Here is a 23525-nt window from a genome sequence, read left to right on the forward strand (position 1 = left end):
TCCTGAGTAGCTAGGATTACAGCACTGAGCACCAGTGCCCGGCTGTCTTAGAGTTTTATTTATTTATTTATTTTGGGTCCGGTCATGGGGCCTGAACTCTGGGCCTGGGTGCTGTCCCTCAGCTCTTCAGCTCAAGGCTAGCGCTCTACCACTTGAGCCACAGCGCCACTTCCAGCTTTTTTCTTTTTGCTTATGTGGTGCTGAGGAATCGAACCCAGGGCCTCAGGCATGCAAGGCAAGCGCTCTACCACTGAGCCACCTTCCCACCCTGTCTTGGAGTTTTAACAGAGGCCAAAGGACCCTTGGGCAATGCTGTGAGTTGTCCTCAGGGCTGGCTTGGCTGTGCCCAGCGCTGTGAGGACGGTGGAGGAAGGGGGTGGACGGTGTTTGGAGGTGCAGGGGTCTGGTATGGACTCAGGCTGAGAGGCGGCTCCAGGGCCAGGAGAGTGGCAACAGGCAGGGAGTGGCCCGGCAAATTGATCCCGAAAGGGGATGCAACATGGGTGGCTTCCGCCCTGGTCTCCAGGTCGCTGGCCTGTCCTGCCCGCTGTCCAGCCTCATTAATTATCTACTGCCCTTATCCATCCCGCCTGCATTCCATATACATGCTCAGAGGCTTCTGGAAAGCTGAGGCACAACAACCCCCCATGCCAGGCCACGAGGAGCCCCAGCCCAGCCCAGCCTGGACCCGGCCCTTGAGGCCAGCCCAGCCCAGCCCGGGACACAGGTAAGCAGCACCGCCTGTGGATAGGTTCCACTGGGAACAATCAGGGAAGGCTTCCTGGAGGTGGTGCCTTGGGCTGAGTCTGAAACCCAGCAGAGACAATATGCCAATGTTTTCAGAGCCCAGAATGCAGTTTGCTTTCAGATGGCTCTGTGCGGTGGCTGTTTGATCACTGTGTCCCTTTTACAGATGAGGGAAACAGACACAGACTGGCTTCCCTGCCCTTTGGCTGGAGAGAGCCACAGGGAGGGTGAGCCCACAGCATAGGAGGAGGACTTGGCCGTAACAGGAGGGGGTTCCAGCTTAGGGAGGAAGGGAGTCTGGGGGTGGGGGAGGACATGACAGGCAGGCTGCTGAGAAAGATTGGGGGTCATGTTTCCCACAGGACGAAGCTGGGTGCACAGAACTGCCTGTGCTTGTTGGGTATTGCCAGTTCCTTCATTTCTTTTTCCTTTTATTTTTTCTGGTGGTACTGGGACTTGACCTCAGTGTCTAGGCGCTGTCCCTGAGCTTTTTCACTCAAGGCTAGTGCTCTACCATTTGAGCCACAGCTCTACTTGCAGCTTTTTGGTGGTTCATTGGAGATAAAAGTCTCACAGACTTTCTTTTCCAGGCTGGCTTTGAACCACAATCCTCCGATCTCAGCCTCCTGAGTAGCTAGGATAACAGGCCAACTTCTATCTTGTAGATTGGCCGCTAGGCAACAGCTGTGACTTTACCTTTTTCATGGTAGAGTATGGTAGAGTATGTTTCCAGAATCTCTCTACACATCCACATGAAAGTCCCATTGAACTTTGGAGGGAGACATACCTGCTGCTCCTTACCAGTTCCTGAGTGACTCACGTTAGCTCCAGAGGCCTGAGATAAACTTACTGTCCCTGATCTGCTGCATTGTTTATGGTGGGGTTTGAAGCCTTAGTAATGCCTCACTGACACAGGGGGCAGAGGAGGAATCAGCAGCACAAAGGGCAGACTGTGCACCTGTGCCCCCTGGCCAGGCAAGTCTAGGTGTGCCTCTGAAAGGGCAGGGCCACACCCAGAACAGCTGGGTAATAAATACTTGACCGGATTAGTTTCTTTTTCCTTTTTCTTCCTAAGAAGGAAAACAGTATTGTCTTGGGCGGGTGTTCAGCCATGTCTATTAAAATCACTGTGTTCTCCTTGCTCTTTGGCCCAGCATCATGCCTTCTAGCTATAAGGAAGTGGCAGGGTAAGTGCTATTTACAAGGGTTTAAGACAGACTAGAAGGACTTAGAGTTCCACTAAATGGAGAGGTGTCAAAGGCACTATACACAGTGGCCACGGAATATTATGCAGGCATAAAAAGGATCAGGTGAATTAAATATAGGACTTAAAAAAAAAAAAAAGCTCCCCTGGGCTGGGAAGGTGGCTCAGTAGTAGAGCACTTGCCATGCATGCTCGAGGCCCTGGGTTTGATTCCTCAGCACCATGTAAGAAAAAAGCCGGAAGTGGCTCTGTGGCTCAAGTGGTAGAGTGCTAGCCTTGAGCTGAAGAGCTGAGGGACAGCTCCCACGCCCAGAGTTCAGGCCCCACAACTGGACCCCCCCAAAAAAGCTCCGATGATACATTATTCATTAAGTAAGAGAGCAAGTTGGAATTTCCTGTGTTGAATACCACCCTGTTTCTCTATACTCCACAAATCCTGAAATATCTCTGTAACTCTATGCATATTTGGTGGGCTTGAACTTGGGGCCTCCTGTGCTTGTATAGCTTTTGAATTCAAGGCTGATGCTCTGTCACTTGAGCTATACCCGTGGTTTTGGCTTTTTGTTATTTGGAGATAAGAATCTTTGGGATTTGGGCTGGGAAGGTGGCTCAGTGGTAGAGTGCTTGCCTTGCATGCATGAGGCCCTGGGTTGGATTCCTCAGCCCCACATAAGCAGAAAAAGCTGGAAGTGGCCTTGCTGTGTCTCAAGTGGTAGAGTGCTAGCCTTGAGCTGAAGAACTGAGGGACAGCGCCCAGGCCCAGAGTTCAGGCCCCACAACCGAGAAAAAAATAAAAAGAGTCTTTGGGATTTGTCTGCACAAGGCTGGCTTTGAACCATGATCCTCAGATTTCAGCCTCCTGAGTAGCTGGAATTACAGGTGTGAGCCACAATGCCCAGCATGAGTGAGCATTAGACCAGAGTCAGATTCTGGCCCTATGTGTTTGCTGAGTGGATAGAGAAGGTGAAGAGAAGAGGAATGGAGGATGGCACCAAGCATTTTGCTTCTAGAAAGATCTAGAACAATGTAACTGCCATAAGCTCACACCAAGCTTTAGCTGTTCTGCTACTGTGACACAAAGCCATAGTCTGGGTATTCATAAAGAAAAGAAGATTGTGTCTGTCTATAGATCTGGAGGCTGGGAAGGCCGAGGCCAAGGCACGTGCATTTGTGTGCAACCTGCACCCCTAACAGGACACAATCTGCTGAGTGGCTGGGTCCAGCTCCCTTTTATAGGACAGCAACGCCCTAGGGAAGGAATCTACTCCCATGATATTCCTGCCACCTCTCCCTACAGCTCATTTACATTCATGTGTTCGTGAGGGCGGGGCTTTCTCGGGAAGTCATCACCTGCCTCCAGATTTCCCAGGCCATGGTGGTGGCTGGTGGCTGGTGTGTGTGTGTGTGTGTGTGTGTGTGTGTGTGTGTGTGTGTGTGTTGGGGAGATTTGGCTCAAAAGGCAGAGCAATGGCCTAACCAGATGACCTGGCTTGGGTGCTAGATAAATAAGTAAATAAATACAATAAAAATGGCAACGTGCATTGTGATGAAGGTCAAACCACAGAACATGGGAATTTGATAAATGCAGATTGTTGGGGGTCTCCCGGAGCTCTGCTCCATTGGCACCTCTGGGGCAGGGAACCATTTTTCTAAACATGGTGCTGAAGGCTGAGGCTGAAGCCCCAAAGACAGGTCCTCATCTCAGCCAGGCTGAGCCAGGTGCACAACCCGAAATGCATCTGGATCCTCCATTTCTTTGCCTGCCAGGGGAGACTGTCAGCGGCACCTGTCTGTGTGTTGTATATTCCGAATGAGTCCCCAGGTATAAAATATTTAAAACAGTGCCACTACATAAAATCTCCCAATAAAGGGTGGCTATAATTAGCACTCTCTTGAAAAGATGATAAATACTTAATACAAATTTAAAAACCTCACCAAACTATTATCCAAGTTGGTGACATGAGATGGATAAAATGGATATTTTCCCCCATTTTTGCCAAATGAAAAATGATTTTGTTCTGTTTGTTCTTTTTCGGAGATCAGGTCTCATGAGGCTGGCTTTGGATTCACAATCCACCTTTCTCTACCTTCTGATGGCTGGGATTACAGTTCTGTCCCACCCTACCGCGCTAAAACTCTTTTCATTGAAACATAAACCAATAAAGACAGCAGTGTTGATTCTCCATGCTGGAACAGGGCTGAAATGAGAAGTGTTGGCCTAGTCTTAAAGTGCAGCTGGAGAAGTAGCTAGAACTAAGGTGTGAGCATCTGTGTCTGGCTTGTCCATCAGTTTTAAGCAACTTTCACTGACCCTTTGGTCTAGAAGACCCAGAACACAGTAGGCACACAATAAATAAATACCGGAAGGAGTCTGTTCCTTGTCTATGACCCAGGGCAGGGCTGCCAGCTTGCACTTGTCTCTGAGCCAGACCACATCACATGCACCAGAACAGCAGTCCAGTGGCCAAAAATAAAATCTTGGAGCCATTCATGCCTTTGCCACAGAGAGAATGTCCTGGCAGTGTTACAGACAGGACCACAGACACTCGGCACCCTCAAAACCCAGACTCCCTCCTCCCTTCCTACCAGACAAACTGCTCCTGAAATTTTGTTAACTCACCCAGAAATGGTCCTCAATCATGGGGAGCTAGACTCTGGGGGTTCAAATCCAGGCCCTGCCACTTTGGGAATGTGCAAACATGGGCAGCTGTGCCTCACTTTACCTGCCTGTAAATAGGGGTGAGAAATAGGGATAGAACTGTGTAAATGCTCAAGAAATAAGAACGTTTGTTCAGGTATAGCTTAGCATAGGCATCTAGACCACAGAACACCCTCAGCAAGGCCAGACACAGTGGCTCAAGCCTGTAATCCTAGCTACTTGGGAGTCAGAGATCAGAAGATGGTAGTTTGAGGCCAGCCTGGGCATAGAAGTTCCGAAGACTCCATGTCAGTCAATGCTTGGGAATGGTAGTCAGGCAGCTTTGGTAGTTGGTGGGAACGATGACGTCACTCGTTGCCAGGCAGATTTAGCACAGAATGGGTTGATAACATCACCAGTTACCAGGCAGATTCTGGCTAGGCTATAGGCGCCTATAGGAAATTCTGTGGGCTGGGATGAATGGGGGGCCTCCCGCAGGCGCTCTGCCACGTGAGCCACGCCCCCCTCTGGCTTTCGTTATAGTTAGAACAGGGTCTAGTGTTCATACTGGCAGTGGGGTGAAGGGAAGGCCCGGATCTCAATCCGCTTAACTCTATGCCTCCCCTCATAGCTGGGATGACAGGCGTGTGTACCGCTACACTCAGCTCTCTTCGGTTAAGATGGGGTCTTGCCGGCCTTTTTCCCTTGCTAGCTACCCTCAAACCACGATCCCCCCTCTATCTCAGCCACCTGAGTAAGACTGAAGGCGTGAGCTACCCTGTCTGTAGGTTGTTTTCACAGCCACAGTATCAAGGCCTACCGGGGTGCAGGGCAGCCTACGTTCCACAACCTTGGGGTGTCTTTTTGTCCCCTCCCCACAAACCCAGGTTCTGAGTTCAGATCTAGACGTTTCCAGATCCTCAGCTCCGAGGCGTCCGCCGCCCGGGATAATCCCAGGCCCGTGGCGCTGGGGCAAGGGCCTAAGGGTCTGCCCCGTGAGGCGGCATCGCCGCCCACCCCTCCCGGGTGGGTGGGAGCCTAAGATCGGACTGCTTCTTCCTCCGCGTCTCCTGCCCTCCAGCTCCCGGGGGAAACAGGCATTCCGGCCTCGGGCCCCCCTGCGCCCCACGCCGGCCGGCACAAAGGCCCCCATTCATGCCCGGCGCACAAAGCAGCCCATTCACCCGGGCCCTCAGGCCTCCGGACCCCGGTCGGTCTCCGCGCCTCCTCATTGGTCACACTCACTGCCCATCAGGACTCGGGTCCCACCCACAAGCGCACCGCCTGCCGGCCTCCCTCGGGACGGCTCCTTTTCCCACGGCTGGCACCCTTCGGCGAACTTCTGATTGGCCTTGTCCACTTGCCGCGTTTCTTGATTGGCTCTTGCTTGCCCCCCCGTGGGGCGGGGTTACAGATTGCCGCAGCGGGCGATGATTGGCTCGCGCTGTGCTCGTGGGGGCGGGGCTGTCACGGAGGGCCCGCCCCTCATTCTCCCCAGGCCGCAGCCTCAGGACAGCCCGGTAGCCGGTGAGTGCGCGGGGGGCGCCCGCAGCCCGCCGGGGTGGGGGGCGGCCGAAGGGGCTCGGCCCAGGGCAGTGGAGCCGGGGGACTGCGGTCCGGGCCTCGGCGGCCACCAGGGAAAGGCAGTGACGCGGACGCTCACCTTGGGGCCCGGCGGGACGGCGGCGGGGGAGTGGGGTCGGCACCCCAGCACCCGAGTTCCCACTGTGTGCCCGAGTTCCTACTGTGTGCGGGGCCGGGTCGGGGGCCTCGCTGGCGTCGCGGGAGTATTCGACACCGGGAAACTGAAACTGCCTTTGGGCCCTGGAACGATTTATTACCTGAGTCATTGCCCCAGGCCCCCGCCCCCGGGGTCACACTGAGTCCGGTTTCTCTGGTCGTGACCCCCGCGGGGGGGGGCAGAGGTGAGGGGACGACTGCGATCCCTGGGCCCTGGCGCTGTCCAGTTCATGACTGAAATCCAGGTGGATTCTCAGTGTACCCATTTTACAGAGCAGAGGTGGCTGCAGGGCCGGGGGTGGCGGGGGAGTGCCCGGGATTTGAACTCAGGGCCTTGAGCTCTGCGTAGCCTTCACTATGAATCTTGAGAACATCTCTTCACCTCTCCGTGCCTCGGTTTCCCCATCAGAGGAATGGAGCCGTGCTCTGACCGGGGTGAGGAGGTGGTTAAGATCATCCTATCATACACGGAGGGCTGTTTTCAGCGAGCACAAAAGCAACTGGGCACAGCCCAGCGCCAGTGCTCACGCCTGTAATCCCAGCTACTCAGGAGGCTGAGATCTGAGGATGGCCGTTCGAAAATCCGTAAGATTCTTACCTCCAGTTAGCTAGCAAAAAGCCACAAGTGGAGCTGTGGCTGAAGTGGTAGAACGCCAGCCTCGCATGAAAAGCTCAGGGACAGCTCCCAGGCGGCAAGTTCCAGCTCCAAGACGGGTACCAAACAACAACCACAACCACAACAAACCAGCCGACACGTGGGGACGCTCAGTGCTGTTCTCAGTCCCCGGGAGATACAAGTCCAGAAGTCCAGAAAGTCCAGAATAACATGTTGTCGTCTTCTTGGGTGCTTTCTGTGGATTGCATGACTTTACTTTCAGGGTGGGGGAAACTGAGGCACAGAGGGACTAAGAGATGAGGCGCTGGGCCGAACCCCTTTCTTCACCGTGTTTTATTAATCGCTCGCGCCGCAATTCCCAGAGGGGTTTAAAACTGAGGTCCAGAAAGCCGGAGCGGGATTAAAATCGCGGGAATCCTGGGGCCTCTGGTCCGGGGCCTTGACCTTTGCCCATCGCAGAGTGTGTGTGTCGGGGGCGGGGGGGGGGGGCAGGGAGAAAGCGGCCCTGGGCTCTTCCCTCCCGGCCCCACCCCCGGCCTGGCCCCGCCCCTTCCCGGCTCCGCCCCGGGCGAGCCCCGCCCCCTGGCCCGCAGGTGCAGGCTGACGTCAGCGCCCGGCCCCGCCCGGCGGCGCACCAGGCCCCGCCCCGCGCTGGACCGCAGAGGTGGCCGCACCTGGGTGCTTGGAAAAGGACGGGGATCCCCGCGCCCCCTCCCCGACTCCCGCTCCGGACGGCGCCCCCAGGTAGTGCCCAGGGCCCGGGCCGGGAGGACGGTGGGTGGCCGCAGAGGCGCGCGGTCCTGGGGGGATGGGGCTTGGGCTGTAGGCTCCTGCATGGGGGGCGGGGTGGGGACCCAGCAGCCTAGTCAGCCCAAGGACAGAGCCGCGAGGCCACACTCCTGAGCCCGGGGCTGAGGGCTAGAGTCCAAACCCCGGGGTCTGATGGAGAGCTGGGACCTCCACCCTTGTGTCTGAAGGAGGAAAGTTGAAGCCTGGGCCCGTGGGTCTGAGGGAGGAGGCTGGGGTCTGGACCCCTGGGTCTGAGGGAAGAGGCTGAGGGCTAGATCCCTGTGTCTGAGGGAGGAGGCTGAGGTCTGGACCCCTGGGTCTGAGGAGGGAGGCTGTGGTCTGGACCCCTGGGTCTGAGGGAGGAGGCTGGGGTCTGGATCCCTGAGTCTGAGGGAGGCTGGAGCCTAGATCCCTGAGTCTGAGGGAGGAGTCTGGGGTCTGGACCCCTGGGTCTGAGGGAGGAGGCTGGGGTCTGCACCTCTGGGTCTGAGGGAGGAGGCTTGGGTCTGGATCCCTGAGTCTGAGGAGGAGGCTGGGGTCTGGACCCCTGGGTCTGAGGGAGGAGGCTGGGGTCTGGATCCCTGAGTCTGAGGGAGGCTTGGGTCTGGATCCCTGAGTCTGAGGGAGGAGGCTGGAGTCCAGATCCCTGGGTCTGAGGGAGGAGGCTGGGGGCTGGACCTCTGGGTCTGAGGGAGGCTGGGGTCTGGATCTCTGATTCTGAGGGAGGAGGCTGGGCAGGACGCCTGGGTGTCAGCAGAAAGCCCAGGTCAGAGGCTAGATGCCAGCAGCACCAACCCCTGCCCAGGGGCGGATCCCTGGCTTCTTTTCCCTTTCACCTGGGCAGCGTCCCTCCCAGGGCAGTGCTCTCACCTGCCTGGGGACAGTAATGAGCTTGGCGCTGTCTCTGCGCTGCCTGAGCTGGGGCTGGAAGCAGAGTGCCAGGCTCTGGCTTGGGCCACCCAGAACCCCACACATGCTGTCCAAGAGGGCAGGGCAGCGGGGAGAGGAAGAGGCTGGCCTGGACCCTTGGATCTGAGGGAGGAGGCTGGGGGTCTGAGGGAGCAGGCTGGACACCGCTTCCCACTCCCCTTGCTGCAGGGAGGTGTAAGGCTGGGTGATTGCAAAAATTTTTAAATGCTTCCTGGTCAAAGGCCACAGGGCTGGGTAGGAAGTGGGGGATAAAGTCCAGGGGATGGGGCTCATTCTCTGTGTTTTGAGGTCACATGAGGCCTGGGGTGATCCTTGGCCAGCAGCCAAGGGGACTGGGGCAGCCTTGGGGACTCTGAGGGCTAGCCTCTCAAGTAGAGAAGCCCCACGCAGGAACTTTCCCTGACTTTTCCCAGGTGGCCTGGTAATTGCTGGGTTCTGTGTCTGTGGTCCCTGGAGGGTGAGGCGTGGCCCATGTCCCGGGTTCCAGACTCTCTTAAAAGATCTCAGATAAGAGTCAGGTCCCCCTCAGGAGTTCCTTGGGGTTACAGGCAAAGAGTGTCCTTTATACCTCACCTACCACCCTCCTCCTCACCATCACACACCTGCAAGGTTCTCAGTGCCAAACCAGGAGGCACATTCCTGCCCCAGGGCCTTTGCACTGGCATCTAGAGTGCTTTTCCTTCTGGCACCCCTGTGGTTTTCTCTCTTCCACTCTACCAGGTTGTTATGTAAAAGTGCTGTATGATGAGATTCCCTCCCTGGCCACCCCAATAAAACCTTAGTACCCTCTGAGTCCTAACATTCCCCTCCCTTGCTTGGATTGATTTTATTGGTATTTCTTGCCATATGACATCCTCTTCAGTTTACTTATTTATCTTTTTATCTGTCTCCCAGGGTTAGAGCATACTGTCTAACATAAATAGAACACAAGCCAAATGTGCATTTAAATTTTTCTAGAAGCAATGTTGAAAAAACAACAGAACATTTGAATGATTTTTCATCTAGTAAATCCCAAACAGATTGATTTCATTGGCTCTGAATATTAAAAATATCAATGAGCCGGGTACCATGGCTCACACCTGTGATCCCAGCGACTCAGGAGGCTGAGATCTGAGGATCACAATTCAAAGTCAACTGGAGCAGAAAAGTCCAAAAGACTTTTTTTTTGTCAGTCATGGGGCTTGAACTCAGGGCCTGGGCACTGTTGCTGTGCTTTTCATGTTGAGCCACAGCTCTACTTCTGGTTTTCTGGTGGTTAATTAGAGATCAGAGTCTTACAGAGTTTCCTGCCCAGGCTGGCTTCGAACCACCACCCTCAGTTCTCAGTCTCCTGAGTAGCTAGGATTACAGGTGTGAGCCACCAGTGCCTGGTTCAAGCGATTCTCATCTCCAACTGACTACCAAAGAAACTGGAAGTGGAGCTGCAGCTCAAGTGGTAGAGCACCAGCCTTGAGCAAAAAAAAAAAAAAAAAAGCTCCACTCCCAGTTTAAGCTCCAGTATGTGCGCGCCACACACACACACACACACACACACACACACACACACACACACAGTTGCACAGAAAGGAAGACCATTAGGGTCCGTAGGCTGGCTGACCTCCTTTTCTGCCTTGCCTGGCCTCCAACTTCCATCCTCTGTTCTCAGCCTTCCAAGTAGCTAAGATCACAGATATTCTGGCTTTGAGACGGGATCTCCCTCACTCTGCCCAGCCTAGTTTGGAATTCTCTATCCTGCCCCGACCTCCTGAGGAGCTGGGATTCTGCACCAGGGTCAGCACCCCTAGCTAAGTTGCAGAATGTATGAATGAATGGGTAGATGGGTGAGGGAATGGAATGATGGACTGAGTGATTAGTGGATCAATGTGTGGCTGGGATGGATAGATGGAGGGTAGATGGACAGAGGGAGGGATGAAAGGGTAGATGGGCAGATGGGTGAATGGATGGATGATAGGTGGGTGGATGATGGATGGATGAATGGATAGGTGGATGGCTTTTGAGTGGGTGACGGATAGTGGATGAGTGGATGATGGATGGATGGAGGGTGGATGATGGATGGATGGATAGAGGGTGGATGATTGATGGATGATGGTTGGATGGGTAGATGGTGGGTGGATGGATGGATGATTGATGGATGGGTGATGGCTGGATGGGGTGGATGATGGATGATGGGTGGAGGATGGAAGGATGGTGGGAGGGCAGTGGGTAGATGGTGGGTGGAGGATGGGAGGATGGTGGTGGATAGGTGAGGGCAGGGCTGGAGGGAGTTATGGCCTCTGAGCTCAGGTTGTGCAGATGCGCAGGGCGATGCGGGTGGACAGAGGCTGCCTGCTCCTGACACACCTTCTCTCTCTCAGCAGACCATGGCAGCAGTGACCCTGTCGGTGCCCGGGCGGAAGGCGCCCCCCAGGCCGGGCCCAGTGCCCGAGGCGGCCCAGCCATTCCTGTTTGCGCCCCGCAGTGGGGGCTCGGGGGGACCAACGGCGGGGGGCGGCCCGCAGGTGGAGTGGACTGCGCGGCGCCTGGTATGGGTGCCCTCGGAGCTTCATGGGTTCGAGGCAGCGGCACTGCGCGATGAGGGCGAGGAGGAGGCTGAGGTGGAGCTGGCCGAGAGCGGCCGGCGGCTGCGGCTGCCCAGGGACCAGATCCAGCGAATGAATCCGCCCAAGTTCAGCAAGGCAGAGGACATGGCTGAGCTGACCTGTCTCAACGAGGCTTCCGTGCTGCATAACCTGCGCGAGCGCTACTACTCCGGGCTCATCTACGTGAGTGTCTCTGCCACAGCCCCCCAGGGCCCTGCCACCCCAGGCTGCCTTCTAAATGGCCACATCAGCACCCCATGTAGTTGGTGTTATCTGTCATCCTAATTAATGTCAATGGACAAGCATAGGAAATGACACAAACTCTGTCTATTCATCCCATGGCCTCAGACAGAGCGGAATCTATTTAGGCTCTTCATTTTTATGTGCAGAAGGCCCCAAGGCCCACAGGGGTAACAATGAATCTGACATGCGAACATCACACGTTCCAGGATGTTGACTCAGCAAATATTTAATTAGAAAAATTGTTTTTTGGTTTTTGTCAGTCGTGGGGCTTGAACTCTGGGCCTGGTCACTGTCCCTCAGCTCTTTAGCACAAGACGATCGCTCTACCACTTAAGCCACAGTGCCACTTTCGGTCTTTTGGTGGTTTATTGGAGATAAGAGTCTCACAGACTTTCCTGCCCAGGCTCGCTTTGAACTGTGATCCTCAGATCTCAGCCTCCTGAGTAGCAAGGATTTACAGGCATGAGCTACCCATGCCCTGCTAGAAAAAACTCTCTCCCTCCCCCCAATCTGGGGCTTGAACTCAGTGACTTATAAGCTCTACCACTTGAACCATACTTCAAACACCCTTGTGTGTTTGTTTGCTAGTTCGTTAGAGATGGAGTTTTGTGGATTCTCCTATCTGGGCTGGCTTTGAACTTATGATCCTCCAGATCTCAGCCTCCTCAGTGAAATACAGGTGTGAGTCACTGGCACCACCTAACTATAATTATAAAACATTTGAAGCCAGCGCTGGCAGCTCATGCCTGTAATCCTAGCTACTCAGGAGGCTGAGATCTGAAAATCAAGGTTCAAAGCCAGCCTGGGCAGGAAAGTCCATGTGACTCTGATCTCCAATTAATCACCAGAAAACTGGAAGTGGTGCTGTGGCTTAAGTGGTAGAGCACTGGCCTTGGGCTGAAGAGCTGAGGGACAGGGCCCAGGCCCAGAGTACAAGTCCATGATCAACAAAATAAATAAATAATTGAGAACTTAGATTCTGGCTCAAGTGGTGGCGTGCTTACCTAGTGAGCACAGAGCCCTGAGTTCAGACTCTAGTACTGCAAAGAAAGAGAGTGATGTCCGTTTCACAGATCAAGAAATGGTCACCTGGGACAAGGGCATCACTGAGAACTGGCACACTCAGGTAGTCAGGGTATAGGCTTAAAGAAAGGTGAGGCAGGCCAGGTGCCGGTGGCTCATGCCTGTCATCCTAGCTACTCAGGAGGCTGAGATCTGAGGATCACAGCTCAAAGCCAGCCAGGGTAGAAAGGTCTGTGAGACTCTTATCTCCAATAAACCACTAGAAAACCGGAAGTGGTGCTGTGGTTCAAGCGATAGAGCACTAGTCTTGAGCTGAAGAGCTGAGGGACAGGGCCCAGGCTCAGAGTTCAAACCCCATGACCAACAAAAAAAAAGAAAAGAAAAGAAAAGAAAAGAAAGGTAAGATGAGAATAGCCAGGTATGGTGGTGTACAACTGCAATCCTAGCACTTGGGAGGCCAAGGCAGGAGGAGCAAGAGGTATAGGACAACCTGAGTTGCCTAGGGAGATGCTGTCTCAAAAAAAGCAAAAAATAGGGGCTGGGAAGGTGGCTCAGTGGTAGAGCGCTTGCCTTGCATGCCTGAGGCCCTGGGTTCGATTCCTCAGTACCACATAAGCAAAAAGAAAAAAGCCGGAAGTGGCGCTGTGGTTCAAGTGGTAGAGCGCTAGCCTTGAGCTGAAGAGCTGAGGGACAGCGCCCAGGCCCAGAATTCAGGCCCCAGGACCGGACCAAAAACAAAAAAAAAGCAAAAAATAGATTAAAAAATAGAAAAGAAAAAGAAAAGTGAGATGGGGTTGATGATAGCAGGATTGATTGAGGTGGTCTGTTAACCTCTGCCTTCATCACCTGCGGTCTGCTCAGTATTAAATCATTAGTACCAAGAGATGGGAGCGGCCAGGTATTCTCAGACCTGGCTTGCGTCATCTGGGGATTCCAAAAGATTCTGACACCTTACCTCAGAAACCAAGCAGACAGTGTGTGTGTGTGTGTGTGTGTGTGTGTGTGTGTGTGTGTGTGTGTGTGTGTGTGTGTGTGTATGGGGGGGTGCTGGGGGAGGGGAGTCACGTGAGTTATTTTATTTTTTATTTATTTTAAATAAGTATCCAGGGTGGCTTTAATAGGCAAGATGCAGGGTTAGAGAAATTGGCCAGGAATGCCAGCCTTAACAGTGGAGATGAGGAAAAGTGGCCGGCAAATATTTACTGAGCTCTCAAGTTGTGCTGGGCACCATGCTGAGAGCTGTTGGCTGCTCCACTTTCACCCAGACGCCGCCGGGGGCTGTGGATGCCACCTGCCATCCAGGAATGTGGAGTGAGCAGGGGCCTGAGTGAGGCCCAAACAGCAGGTCAGGTGGCACATTGGGAGCCTGCCCAGGCTCACTTAGCTCAGGTGTGATAGGTTGATTTGGGGGTCACTTGGCTTGTGGTATCAGAAATGGGATTTGAATCAGGGCTGTCTGCTCCTAGATGGGGTCACCCCCTTTCCAGGCTGCAGTGGCTGCAGGAGAGAAGCTGCTTGCCTGAGCCCCATCCCTGGTCCGGAGAGACAAGAGTGGCACCCCAACACTTGGCCACCTTTTAGCTTTTCTTTTCTTTCTTTCTTTCTTTCTTTCTTTCTTTCTTTTTTTGTCAGTTGTGTGGCTTGAACTCTGGGCCTGGGCACTGTCCCTCAGCTCTTCAGCTCAAGGCAAGCACTCTACCACTTGAGCCACAGCTAAACTTCCAGTTTTCTAGTGGTTCATTGGAGATCAGAGTCTCACAGACTATCCTGCCCTGGCTGGCTTTGAACCTCGATCCTCAGATCTCAGCCTCCTTAGTAGCTAGGATTACAGGCGTAAGCCATCAGTGCCCAGCTGTCCCTGAACTTTTTTACGCAAGGCTAGCACTCTGCCACTTTGAGCCACAGCACCATTTCTGGTTTTCTGGTGTTTTATTGGAGATAAGAGTCTCACAGACTTTCCTGCACAGGCTGGCTTTGAACTACAATCCTCACATCTCAGCCTCTTGAGTACATAGGATTACAGGTGTGAGCCACTGGCGCCCAGCATCTTTTAGTTTTTTAATAAACTTTTGAATTTATTTAGCTGCCAGGCAGGGTGCCCACTCTTATGTGTTCTGCAGGTGGAGGAACTGTGCTTGAACAGGCTTTGGACAAAGTCACACAGCTAGGAATATGACCCGACTGGATTTGAACCCAGGCTAGCCTGACTCCAGACCCCAGGACCTTAGCACAGCACTAGGAAGGTTATTCAGAAAACATAAGATAGTAGCTGCTGAAGCAAGAGAGCCAGTGAACTGAGGCCTCAGAAAGAGAGAGAGGGAGGGAGGGGGCAAGACAGAGAGAGAGAGAGAGAAGATTCTAGAAGCTGAGACAGGAAGCAAATTAGGCCCCAGTAATGATGAGTAGAACTTTGTGATCACCTGCTTCCTTGGGTCTATGTTCCATCCCTCATGGCCTCGTTATCTCACATCTGGGCACGGCTGTCAGGTTGGGGTCACTCCAGCCGCTATCATGGCTGATGTGTTAAGCATATGCTGGGTTTGGGGGGCCCCAGCCACCCTGGGTTTGTTGATTGATCAACTGCTGGTCGTGTGGGTCGAGTTGCTCAGCTCAAGGAAATTCAATGTCAGTCCCCCCTCCCGTACCCCAAATTGCTGAGGACTTCTGTCTTTTCAGGGAGTCCCTCCTGGCTCTTGGCACTTCTAAGCCCTTCTAGGTGGTACTGCTGGGAACTGAGGCTCCAAGAAAGCAGATCCTTTCTGCCCGGGCCCCCACAGCCGGTGAACGCCCCGTCGGGCCTCCATGCCGGGCTGGCGGGCTGGCATGGCTTTGGTCCCAGGTGGCCCACATTTCAGTGTTGGGGCCCCGCCTTGGCCTGCTTGCTTTCCACCCTTTCTCTTCCTTAATCCTCCCCGCCTTTGTAAAGAGGGGGCTCAGCCCCTGCTGGAGCCTAGGGGGGGTGGGTGGCGGGCGGGCAGCCCTTCCAGATCATTCCAGCCCGGCTTCTGCCATGGTTACCCCAGCAACTCCGTTGTCCCCCAACCCTCTCTGTACCAGGCTGCCCCCCTTTCTTGACTGGCTCAGGTTTCGGCCCTGGGAAGCGGGTGTGGCTGGCCTGGGGGTGCCTGTGGAGGGGGCACCCCGTCCAGCCAGGAGCAGGGGCCTGGGCGCCAGCAGCCATGAGATACCCCGGCAGGGAATGCGGTCTGGGCACCCCACCCTCCCGTTGAGAGGCGCAGGCAGACACCCGGAAAACCGGTCCTGCTGCTCCTGTCGGCCCCACGCCACCTGTTAGAAGCTGAAGCCCAGGAAGCGGAGCCGCGCCCTGCCTCAGTCCAACTGTCTCCTTCCTCCCTTCTTTCCTTCCTTCCTTCCTTCCCTCCCTCCCTCCCTCCCTCCTTCCTTCCTTCCTTCCTTCCCTCCCTTCTTCCTTCCTTCCTTGCCTTGTGCTAGCCTAGGAAGGTCCCTCAGCCCTTCAGCTCAAGGCGAGCACTCTACCACTTGAGACATGGTTCCACTTCCCGTTTTCTGGTGGTTCATTGGAGATAAACGTCTCACAGACTTTCCTTCCCTGGGCTGGCTTTGAACCGTGATCCTTAGATCTCAGCCTCCTGAGTAGCTAGGATGACAGGCGTGAGCCACCGGTACTCAGCTTTTTCTATTTTTTTTTCTTTTCTTTTTTTTTTTTTTTTTGGCTGGTCGTGGGGCCTGAACTCTGGGCCTAGGCGCTGTCCCTCAGCTCTTCAGCTCAAGGCTAGCGCTCTACCACTTGAGTGTCATCCCCACTTCCGGCTTTTTCTGCTTATGTGGTGCTGAGGAATTGAACCCAGGGCCTCATGCATGCAAGGCAAGCACTCTACCACTGAGCCACCTTCCCAGCCCCTTCCGTTTTGTTTTTTTAAGAGAGGGCCTCACATGTTTGCAGGGACTCACCTAGACCCAGATCTTCTTTCCTATGTCTCGTAAGTAACTCAGATAACAGGCCTGCCCCACCATACTCAGTTTATATACTAAGATGGAGCCTCACTAACTTTTTGTCCACATTGGCCTTGACCCATGATCCTCCTCACCTCTGCCTCCCAAGCAGCTGGGATTCTAGGCATGACTCCCTGTACCTGGCTTGTCTGGAGTATACAGTAGCCAACTACCAACTAGCTGATGAGTTAATTAAGTAAATGGCTTACTGGCTTCATAATGAATGGTTAAGTACTTAACTAGGCGAGCCAAGAAGCACCGAACTTTTTGGCTAGTATACCCACCTAGCTCCTGCTAGCATCTTCCTTTGCTATGTGACTGCCTCCCTTTTGAGTCCGATTGGCTCTTTCTCTTATTTTATTTTTTCTTTTTTAAATCAGTCATGAGGCTTGAACTCAGGGACTGGGCATTGAGCTTTTTTGCTCAAGGTTGCCACTCTACCACTTAAGCCACAGTGTCACTTCCAGTTTTCTGGTGGCGATAAATTTCATGACAACTTTTCTGCCTGGGATGGCCTCCTGTGTAGCTAGGATTACAGGTGTGAGCTAGCAGCGCTCAGCCTGCGACTAGTTCTTAAATGGTGACAGGGTCACAAATCCAATCTTCACAGCTGTGTGAACAGAATCTGAGGGACCCTGGAAATTAATGCAAGAACGACACAAAAAGCTTCATTTTCATATGCTTGTAACCCGAAGTTCAGCATTTCCTTCAATGAGTATGGCATGCGTGTAATCTGAACCACACAGGAAGATTGAAACTTTGAGGCCAGCTTGGAGTACACTGAGATTTTTAATCTCAAAAATATCATTCCAGGGCTGGGAAGGTGGCTCAGTGGTAAAGCTCTTGCCTTGCATGCATGAGGCCCTGGGTTCGATTCCTCAGCACCACATAAGCAAAAAGAAAAAGCCGGAAGTGGCGCTGTGGCTCCAGTGGTAGAGCGCTAGCCTTGAGCTGAAGAGCTGAGGGACAGCGCCCAGGCCCAGAGTTCAGGCCCCACGACTGGACCCCCCCCCAAAAAAAATATATATATATCATGCCAGCCAGGTAACTGGTGTCTCACCTTGTCATCCTAGCTACTCAAGAGGCTGAGATCTCAGGATCGGGGTTTGAAGCCAGTCTGGGCAAGAAAGTCTGTGAGACTCTTACCTCTAAAAAGTCAGGATCAGAAATGTCGTGTAAGTGGTAGAACCCCAGTCTTAAGTTAAAAAGCCACAGGACAGTGCCTAGGCCCTGAGTTCAAGTCCCAGTGTCAGGGCATGTACACAATCATGCACGCAGGCACGCACACACATATACACACAGTAGGGCCTCAGTGTGTCTGAGCTGTAGGCAGGTGCCCAGGCTCCTGCAGAGCCCCTAAGCAGTCTCCAGAGGCATTCCAGGAAACCAAGGTGACCAGAAAACCCTCTCAGGTCCCTTTTTAGTGAGGTGGCCCAGGATTAGGTCCTTCCCTTCCTTCACCAGGCCGGAGTCTGGCTGCAGAGGCTGGTGTGGGTCACACACAGCACATTTGTGCAGTTTGGAAAGATGCTTCCCTGTCTTTTTTGTGTGTGTCAGTCATGGGGCCTGAACTCTGGGCCTGGGCGCTGTCTCTCAGCTCTTCAGCTCAAGGCAGGCACCCTACCACTTGAGCCACAGTGCCACTTCCGGTGGTTCATTGGAGATCAGAGTCTCATGGACTTTCCTGCCCTGGCTGGCTTTGAAACACGATCCTCAGATCTCAGCCTCCTGAGTAGCTAGGATGGCAGGCGTGAGACGCAGTGCCCAGCCTGCTTTCCTCTCTTTAGCTCCCAAACTCTTCCTGCCAGACATTTAAATGCCCGTGTGGCTGTGTGGAGCCCGTATGGTGCGTAGCCCGCTCCGCCATGTGTGGCCCTCGTGCTGCGCAGCGGAGGCCCATTCCCCTCTCATTGGCGCAGACGTACTCCGGCCTGTTCTGCGTGGTCATCAACCCCTACAAGCAGCTCCCCATCTACACCGAGGCCATCGTGGAGATGTACCGGGGCAAGAAGCGCCACGAGGTCCCACCCCACGTCTACGCTGTGACTGAGGGCGCATACCGGAGCATGCTGCAAGGTGAGCATGGGCTGGGCGCTGCAGGGCTTGGGGGAGAGGGGGAGGCTTCTGGCCTCCAGGGGTCTGCACGGGACACAGCCCAAGGCTGTTGTTGAAGTTACACACTGGGGAGGAGCTGCCTCAGACCTTATAATGTGCGAGCCAACCCTGGCAAAGTTACACAAGGGGAGCCGGGCACCCGTGCTCACACCTGTAATCCCAGCTACTCAGGAGGCTGAGATATGAGGATCATAGTTCAAAGCCAGCCTGGGCAGGAAAGTCCATGGGACTCTTATCTCCAATAAACCACTCAAGAAAAGCTGGAAGTGGTACTGTGGCTCAAGTGGTAGAGTGCCAGCCCTGAGCAAAACAAAGCTCAGGGACAGTGCCCAGGCCCAGAGTTCAAGCTCCAGGACCAGCACACACACACACACACACACACACACACACACACACACACACAAAGTTACATAATTAACAGCTATAATATTTGGAGGTTTAACTGGGGTGTTGTGTTAGAATCTGGAAGTGTCATTTAGCTAAATGGCCCCAGAAGGATCTCACAAGGTGCTCTGCTTAAGAAATGCCGACAGGTGGGCTGGGAAGGTGGCTCAGTGGTAGAGCGCTTGCCTTGCATGCCTGAGGCCCTGGGTTCGATTCCTCAGCACCACATAAGTGAAAAGAAAAAAGCCGGAAGTGGTGCTGTGGCTCAAGTGGTAGAGCGCTGGCCTTGAGCTGAAGAGCTGAGGGACAGCACCCAGGCCCAGAGTTCAGGCCCCATGACCGGACCCAAAAAAAAAAAGAAATGCCGACAGGTGACATGTCCCCACTCTGTCCCCTTCAGATCGTGAGGACCAGTCCATTCTCTGCACGTGAGTAATCTCGGAGGACTTCCTGGAGGCAAAGACTGGGCGCCGCTCTGAAAGGGGCAGGGCAGGGGCTTACCTGGCGCCTTGTTCCCCCCTGTAGCGGGGAGTCTGGGGCTGGCAAGACAGAGAACACCAAGAAGGTCATCCAGTACCTGGCCCATGTGGCATCCTCGCCCAAGGGCAGGAAGGAGCCGGGCGTCCCCGTAAGTTACCCAGCTTTGGGACACCGGGGCCCTGCCACCCATAACATCACTCTTCCTGGGGCTGTGCACCCCCCATCACTGCTGCCCAGGCCCAGGTGGGGAGGGGGAGGGTCCCCAGGGAGCCCCTGCCCGTGCCCTGCCCCCCTTCACTGTGTCTGTCCATGTTCCATGTGCCGTGTCCTGGTCCGTGTCCTGGTCCGTGTCCGTGTTCTGACTTCCTCAGACCTCCGTCAGCACCATGTCCTATGTGAGTAGCAGGAAGTCATCTCCACTCACCCAGCCAGACACCCAACAGGGCTGCTTCCGGTGGACCTACTTTGTGCACGCCACACTAGGGCTGTGCTGCTACTGGATGTGGTCCTCCCATGTGCACACGGCCAGGGACCTGCAGTGTAGTGCTGCTCCTGGTGGACCTACTGTGTGTGCAGTGCACCAGGGCTGTGCTCTCATCAAGTGCAGCCCTACTACGTGCACATGGCTAAAATGCCCCACTGCTGTCCCCGGCAGTGTGTACACACATAGGCTGCTTGGTTAGCCCTACTATGCACATGCAGTTCAGGGCAGCCCTACTCTGTGCATATGTGCAGGTCCATGACTGCACTTTAGTCCTTATAAGCAGTCCTCATGGCAGCCCTACTGTGTGCTCTAGGGAGGGCCTACCATGCAGTCACAGCCTGGGCTCCCACTGCCATTGATGGGTAGAGGAGAGCCGAGGTGAAAGCACCCTGAGCCCCAGGCCTGGCCCCTGCCGGCGCCTGCGCAGATCCCTCTCTCTGGGAATCAGTTCTGCCTGTAGGCTGCGCTGCGAGCATGGTGCTCGCCCCGCTGCAGCTTGTGTTTTGTGTCCTTTGGTTTTGTTTCCAGTTAATAGTCTTGCAGACATTTCCCTGTTTCCCTCATAATAGACGAGGCCGGATGTGGGCATCCTCCCCCTCAAGGCGCCTCCCATGCAGACAGTGCCAGCCGGGCACCTCTGTGGGGCCTCTCTTCCCCTCCCTCTCCTCCCCTCCCCATCCTTCTTTCTCCCCTCCCCTCCCTTCCTCCCCTCCCCTCCCCACCTCCCTTCCCCTCCCCTCCCCACCTTCCCTTCTTTCCCTACCTCTCCTCCCCACTCCCCTGCCCCACCTCCCCTCCCAACCTCCCCTCCTGTCTCAGACCTCCTCATCCCCGATCTCTTCACCCCAGCCTCCCTTCCCTGACCTCCCTGTCTCTATGCCCCGCAGGGGGAGTTGGAGCGGCAGCTGCTTCAGGCCAACCCCATTCTGGAGGCCTTCGGCAATGCCAAGACAGTGAAGAACGACAACTCGTCAAGATTTGTGAGTGCTGGGCCTGCAGCTGGGGGTCAGGGATGAGGACTTGGCATAGGGGGGCTAGGGTCTGGACCTCCGGGTCTGAGGGAGAAGGCTGGGGTCTGGCCCCCTGGGTCTGAGGGAGGAGGCTGGGCCTCCTGAGGACAGAGGTCCAAGGAGCCTGGGACGTAACATATGCAGGCCTGTTAGGTTGGGTGTTGGGAGTCAGAAGCCCGGGACAGCGGGGCTGTGGGCATGGTGTAGGTCTGGGGGCTCCAGGGCTCCCCCAAACTCTGGCTGTTGTCTTTCAGGGCAAATTCATCCGCATCAATTTTGACGTTGCTGGATACATTGTGGGCGCCAACATTGAGACCTGTATCCGCTCCCCCCCTGTGGCCACCGGGCCCTCAAGGGGGCGTGGGAAGGTGGTCCTTGCGTGGACACTGGAAATGCGCCCCCCAACCCTCCTCCCAGGGTCTGTGCCAGGCTTTGGGAAGGCTCTGAGAGGTGGACGCAGTTATGTCCCAGTGTAGCCTCAGACCTCAATCCTCCCCCCTCTGCCTCCTGCACAGCCAGGACTGCAGGCATGCACCACCCAACCTGGCATAAACAGATGGAGAAACTGAGTCCCAAGTGAACATGCCAAGGCTGCATATCTGAGCCAGCCATCACGGGGTGGGCAGACACAGCAGTGCCCCCCATGAAGGGGGGTGCTGCGTGGGGTTTTCTTGCCTCTGCTGGCTCCTTGACCCCCTGACCCCAAGACCTTCTGGAAAAGTCTCGGGCGATCCGCCAGGCCAAGGATGAGTGCAGCTTCCACATCTTCTACCAGCTGCTAGGGGGCGCCAGTGAGCAGCTCAAAGGTCAGTGCGGGCCCCTGCAGAGGGAGAGGGGGAGGGTGCCAGGAGCTGAGGGAGGGAGGGAGAGAGGGGGGAGGGCAGCCCTGGCTCTTGCTTGCACCATGGTGTGTGTGGCTCTCACTGTGCCTCCAGCCTCCAGCCTCCGGTCTCTGCTGTCCTCTGCCTCCGGCCCCTTCCGCCCTGCCTGGCTCCGTGTCTCCCGTGGCTGCTGCTGCTGCTCCGGGTCTCCAGCCTCCTCTCCCTCATGGCCTCTGGGGTGACCCCCTCCTGACCCCCCAGCTCTGCCGGGCCTCCGCTGCCTCGCCTTCTCTGACAGTCCTCCTGTATGCTGCCTCTCCGCTCTGCCCTTTGCTTCTGCCAGAGGCTGGTGCTCTCCCTCCGTGTCCTCCGCCCCGCACTGCCTCCCCAGCCTCCACCATGCTCCTGGCTTCTGTCTGTCCAACCTACGGCCTCTGTGTCCCCCGTTCCCTAGGCCTCACTGGCCAGGCCAGGCCTGGTCCTCCCCCTCCCCCTTCTCCTTCCCCCTCCCCCCTCCGTGGATTTGACCTCATGCTGGCCTTTGACCTTGACCCCTTGTCCTCCCACCCCAGCCGACCTCCTGTTGGAGCCCTGCTCCCAGTACCGCTTCCTCACCAATGGGCCCGCGTCCTCCCCCGGCCAGGAGCGGGAGCTCTTCCAGGAGACCCTGGCTTCGCTGCGGGTGCTGGGCTTCACCCCCGAAGAGATCACCTGTGAGTGAACCCCACCTGCCAGGGTGGGCACAGGGACCCCACGCCTTCCACACTCAAGCATGTACTGAGTGACTGTTGTATACAGGCCCTGGGGCTGTGGGGAAGAGGTGGGGGAACAACAAAGCTGTCCCGTGATCTAGGGGTGATGAGGGCTGAGGAAACTAAAGGGGAACAGGTCAAGAGATGGAACATGGGGGTCGTTGGGAAGAGCAGCGGGAACAGCATGTGCAAAGGTCCTGAGGCAGGAAACATGGGTCACGTTGGAGTGAGTTCAGTCTGAGTGGATGAGGGCTGCAGGATCCAGGGTGAGAGGATGACCCAGGTCCACACTGGGCCTTGCTGAGCATCCCCAACTGGCGGGGAGGGCCAGGGGGCAAACTGAATCATGGTTGTTACTTATTTAGCAGTACTGGGGTTTGAGCTCAGTGCTTAGCACTTGCTAGGCAAGTGATCTACTGCTTGAGCCACTCTCCTAGACCTTTTTGCTCTAGTTGATGTAAGGTTTTCTCTTCCCAGCCCCACTCTTCCCGGGCTGACTGGAGCCAGGTGCTGGCCTGAAGGATAACTTTACAAGAAAGTTCTGTTTGGGATTTTTTTTCCCCCAGTCCTGGGCTTGAACTAAGGGGCTGGGCACTGTCCCTGAGCTTCTTTTGTTCAAGGCTAGCACTTTACCACTTGAGCCACAGCGCTACTTCCAGCATTTTCTGTATATGTGGCACTGAGGAATCGAACCCAGGGCTTCCTGCATGCTAGGCGAGCATTTTACTACTGAGCCACCTTTCCAGCCCCTGTTTAGGATTTTTATTTTCTTCATCTATTGACACAGAGTATCAGCACCTGAAATCCTGTTCCCAGCCCAAGATCCTGGATCTGTCAATATAGCCCCAGCTGGCCTGGGACTCCTGAGTGTTGGGATTACAGGCATGTGCTATGATGCCTGGCTATGTTGGATGGACTATCAGTCTTTGAACCAAGTCCTCCAAGAGACTCCCCTCAGGTGTTTCCAGGGTGCACCAGGCCCACCTTGAGGCTGA

The 23525-nt window shown here is 55.1% G+C and overlaps 1 protein-coding gene across 1 annotated transcript in view; it reads left to right on the forward strand.

The window, feature by feature from the left end:
* The first annotated feature begins 6070 nt into the window (after nt 1-6070).
* Nucleotides 6071-23525, forward strand: part of Myh14 (myosin, heavy chain 14, non-muscle) — a 50922-nt gene continuing 33467 nt past the window's right edge. Inside the window, exons 1-10 of the mRNA XM_013027668.1 lie at nt 6071-6116; nt 11019-11426; nt 18404-18560; nt 19384-19411; nt 19509-19611; nt 19835-19858; nt 20835-20927; nt 21212-21275; nt 21665-21763; nt 22351-22491. Coding sequence (XP_012883122.1) covers nt 11025-11426; nt 18404-18560; nt 19384-19411; nt 19509-19611; nt 19835-19858; nt 20835-20927; nt 21212-21275; nt 21665-21763; nt 22351-22491 — 1111 coding nt within the window. The 5' untranslated portion in view covers nt 6071-6116; nt 11019-11024. The remainder of the gene's footprint in view (nt 6117-11018; nt 11427-18403; nt 18561-19383; nt 19412-19508; nt 19612-19834; nt 19859-20834; nt 20928-21211; nt 21276-21664; nt 21764-22350; nt 22492-23525) is intronic.

The sequence above is a fragment of the Dipodomys ordii genome, unplaced genomic scaffold (assembly GCF_000151885.1).
Source record: "Dipodomys ordii isolate 6190 unplaced genomic scaffold, Dord_2.0 Scaffold105, whole genome shotgun sequence".
NCBI classification, from domain to species: domain Eukaryota; kingdom Metazoa; phylum Chordata; class Mammalia; order Rodentia; family Heteromyidae; genus Dipodomys; species Dipodomys ordii.